General features: G+C 51.3%; 1 protein-coding gene across 1 annotated transcript in view; it reads left to right on the top strand.

The window, feature by feature from the left end:
* The window catches only part of ADCK1 (aarF domain containing kinase 1), a 109,585-nt gene extending 107,465 nt beyond the window's left edge, over window positions 1-2,120 (top strand). The window contains exons 10-11 of the mRNA XM_007448146.1: window positions 271-464; window positions 1,949-2,120. Coding sequence (XP_007448208.1) covers window positions 271-464; window positions 1,949-2,120 — 366 coding nt within the window. The remainder of the gene's footprint in view (window positions 1-270; window positions 465-1,948) is intronic.
* Window positions 2,121-4,398: the final 2,278 nt, after the last annotated feature.

Here is a 4,398-nt window from a genome sequence, read left to right as displayed (position 1 = left end):
TCCTGCTGATGTGCTTCTGCTCCTGTACTGCGTTCGGTGCTTGGCTAGAAGTTGGGTGAGATGTCCTATCCAGGTTTGTCCGGCTACAAAGCCCCTTGGGCTAGGCTTCCCTTTCGGGAGGATTCCCAGTGCTGCTGAGGCAGCTGTGCTAGACGCTCCCTCCCGGAGCTTCCTTGCAGCCCCTCAGGTCACAGGCTGCCCGGACAGCCCGCCACCCGGGGCCCCACTTCCCATGCCAGCCGTCTGTTTGTCCTCCTGTCTCTGCTTCAGGACTCAGAGATCCGCAACAATGCGGCCAGCTACCTCCCCCAGATCAGCCACCTTCTCAACCTCGTGCCGCGTCAGATGCTGCTCATCTTCAAGACCAACGACCTGCTGCGGGGCATCGAGGCCGCCCTGGGCACCCGCGCCAGCGCCACCTCCTTCCTCAACATGTCACGTTGCTGTATCAAGGCCCTGGCCGCGTGAGTGTGGGATCTGGCCGCTCCTCCCCTCTAGCTCCCCGACCAGCCCCAGGGGTCTGCACACCTCCAGTTTTTCCCACCAGTTCCCAGGGCCGTGCCTGAGCTCCCCAATCTCCAGCTCTCCCTGCAGGAAGTTAGGGGTAGAAAACAGCTCCAGTGACCTGGCTGACGCCTCGGGGCTGTGTCTTAAGGTGGTCCAGAGAGCCACCTCTACTTGTTAAAATTGTGGATTCTAGGACCTCACCCTCCCGGGCAAGCTTTCCAGGTGATTCTTACTCTTAGTAAAGTTTACAGTGTCTTCGGAAAATCTCAGTCCCATTCAAGCGTCCCCCGGACTTGGGATTGGGATGCCCGGGTTCACATCCCATCTCTAGCTGGTCCCGGGCCTGTGTCCCCAGCATCGGCCAGGCAGTGAGGCCAGTGTTCTTTTCCTGCAGGTGTGGCTGTGACTCACGAGAGTGTCACCAGCAGGCCATCTCGGAATCTCAGGTCTTTTTAGATGTCTCAGCACCCTTGAGGTGTTGATGAGGAAGGGAAGGGTGCTTCCTCAGGGGGTGTTAGTGACAGAGGAAAGAGGGTTCTAGGCTCTCCTAGCTGACAGTAGCAAATACACAGGAAGGCCCATGCTCTGGCTGAATGTTCTCACCTGAGGGGGCAGGCCTGGGCTGTGGTCAGCTCCGAGCCCATCCATTCTAGGCAGTGAATGGGTCATTCTGGTAAATGGGTGAAGGGAGTGTTGACCACATATATCATGCACCCACTATCAAATACTGTGTTAGATTACAGGAAAATAGACTGTATACAGAAAGGGCCGAACATGATTTATTCTTCCTCTGAGGTTCAGGAAACAAAGTCTCGGGAGTTCCCGGAGCGGTCCAGTGGTTAGGACTGGGTGCTTTCACTGCTGGGGCCCAGGTTCAATCCCTTGTCGGGGAACTAAGATCCCGCAAGCCACACGGCACAGCCAAAAAAAAAAAGGAAACAAGTCTGGAATAGGTGGTCATCATAAACACCAATTTTCATCATGTCCTTTTGTTGGTGCAGAAGAGATTGAGCTGGGCTGAATCCACAGTGGCCCCAGCCTCCCAGGACTACCTTGATTAGGTTTCTAAGTGATTCTTACCCTCAGAAAGTTTGGGAAAGCTTTTACGTTTGGGTTTGGGGGATTCTGATTTGATAAATATTAACTATACTTTTGGAAAAAGGGAAACATTGGAATGTGCTACCCACTGGGTTCACTAGACCTTTGATACGCTGTGAAACAACTGCTTTTGCTGACCCCACTTACCTGGAAGATGCCTTTGGAATAGCTGAGTTCCTCTGGTCCCTGACTGGGCCGTGGTCTGATCCGTAACCAGGAGTTGTCCACTGGGGCAGGGGGCTGGTGAGTTGGCAAAGCCACCATCTTCCATTTTTCTAATGATACTGAGTATTTCTTCCCTCTTTATCTCCTGTTCTCTCCCTCCTTCCTGCCCCTCCTGCAGGCACAAGAAGAAGAATACCCATTCATTCTTCAGGAGGACCCAGATCTCTTTCAGTGAGGCCTTCAACTTATGGCAGATCAACCTTCATGAACTCATTCTGCGTGTGAAGGGGCTGAGGCTGGCCAGCTGGGTGTTGGCCCTGCTGTGCTGGCTGTTGCCTGCTCCACACTGAGTGGACTTACTGTTCCCTTCCCGGTGTGACCTTGTGGTGGCCAAGGGGTCTTTTCACCCCTCACTCTTCCATCATGTCTCTACCCACTTGCCCCGTTTCTGCCAGCTGGTGGCCTGGAGCCCCACGGTCACTGTCCATGGCACCCTTATGCTCCACCTCTGAAATTCCTCTCCTTTGGAGCCCTGGTCTTGGGACCCCCAAGCTGTGCCGTGTGATAGGTTTCTTTCTCTCTGTATCCAGGGAGAAGGCATGGCAGTCTGCTTTCCCGCTCCCCATGTGGGCCATTGGGTTGGATGCCCCCCACTTCCGTTAACCCTTCCTGTTATCAGGATGGACCATGAATCCCACTGAGGGCACATTTAACTTGTAGGAAGTTTGATTTTGCTGGAAGAGAGCGTGGTCTCTGAACTGGAGAACAGTTTCCTCTCCTTGCGCTGTCACTCCCCAGAGGTGCCGACCTTAGCGAGGCGGCTTGGCACCCAAGCCAGGCTCTGTTGCAGCTGTGAGTTCACTGCTGTCGTGGTGACCCCTTTGGTGTTTTATGTACTGTGATTCAATAAAAACCCCTTCAGGGTTGCAGAGCAGAGCTTGGTCAGTGGGATTTTTATTCCAGGTTGGGAGTGAATCCACTTTGGCCACTAGGTAGGAGTGGATCTGGATGCCGTGTGCCATTGTGATCTGCTTGGCTTCTTGTCCCTGAAATCCTTCCATCCTTCCACTGTGCGGCAGCTTTCTGATTCTTGTATGTTCCTCTCACTTTCTAAGACTGAGACTTTGGTTGGAGTTGTTAGGAAGCCCAAGGCCAGGAACTCAAGAGGCTCAGCTGAAACCTCTGACTTTGGTTCCCCTGGTTTCTCACCTCATTCCCTGTGACCTGGCACCTGCCTTGTTCTACCAATTGGCTTCTGACTTAGCCCTTGGATTCATCATTTGATACCCCCAGTCCTGGAGACTGTAGTCTAAAGTTCAGTCACCGTGGCTGGGCTTCCACTCTGAAACCTCTTGGTCGCCTGTCTGGACTCTGCTTCTGCCTTATTGCCTGTTGTCAGCCTGCCCCTCCCCCCACTCGATCATCTGGTCCTGTTTTGGGGACACCTGCAAACTCCTGCTCTGACTTCTGTGCTTGTGTGGTCTCCAGATCCCTAAGACCCCAGATATGGCAGGTCCTAGCTCTCACTGAGCACCCAGGCTCACAGAGAGTAATTGTGTTTAAGTCTCTCCGCTCTTACTTCACTGCATTCATGAGGGCAGAAAAAACCCTAAATTTAAGTCTCATTTTCTGTTCTCTTTATTCATAATACAAGAAGCAGATTTTTCACTGCCCAGAGATGATTCGCAATCCCTTTATTTCCTGAAAGAATTAATTGTTCTTAGTGACCAGTTGGATGCACCCAGAGACCTGAGAGAATAATTTGCAAGATCTGTTATGAGTCATGAGGATGCATGCTGCATATTACATTTTATGGTGTCTTTTATAGCCACTGAAGTAAATATAAATGTCCTTTTTGTTCAAGGTAATGGTTACTTGCTTTTCACTTTTGGTTTAATGGTTGGCTTCCTGCTGCCTTGGGATCTAAAACATCAGCATGTTGCCAGAACAGTTATCCAGAGAGAGCTGAGAGGCTGGGAGAGTTTGGGATACAGAGCAGTCTGAAAATAGGAGGGGTCAGTGTTTACTGATTGCCTTCCATGTGTGAGAGAACATGCTAGGTTCTTTGTAAATAAGTTACATCATTGATTTGTCTCATCAGCTCTATGAGGGCAAGGGGTCATTAGCCTCATCTCACAGAGATGGGAACTGAGGCTCAGAGAAGTTTAGTAATTTGCTTGAAGTCACACAGCTGCTGAATGAGGGTCCATGCTTTGCTTTTTATTCCACAGCGCTGGAGATGTGGATTACGCCTGCTCCGTGAGCTGTCACATGTGCCTGAATTGTGACTGTAACACCCTGACTTCAGAGAAAGTTGGGTTTTTAGTGGAAGTGGGGGAGTGGATGGGTAAAGGAGACAAAAAGTTCTGGAAGTGCAGACTGAGTCCTGCATGTTCCTTGGGCCTAAGACAGGATGGACCTGGACCACTGTGATACTGCAGTGCGATTCTGATGCTGACCACCTAGAGCTAGTACAGACTCTGTTCCCTTAAGCACATAGTTCCCATAAGACTGCCCTCACTTCAGACACAAGTTGCAGGTTTGGGGGTCCCTAGGCCATCTACACTTTTGACCAGCTGACTACAAATTTGGGGGTTCCCACAACCCCCTCAGATTTGATAATTTGCT

Source organism: Lipotes vexillifer, unplaced genomic scaffold (genome assembly GCF_000442215.2).
Source record: "Lipotes vexillifer unplaced genomic scaffold, Lipotes_vexillifer_v1.1 scaffold542, whole genome shotgun sequence".
Lineage (NCBI taxonomy): Eukaryota > Metazoa > Chordata > Mammalia > Artiodactyla > Lipotidae > Lipotes > Lipotes vexillifer.
Note: the sequence above shows the minus strand (reverse complement) of the source record. Positions and strands in the feature narration are given on the sequence as shown.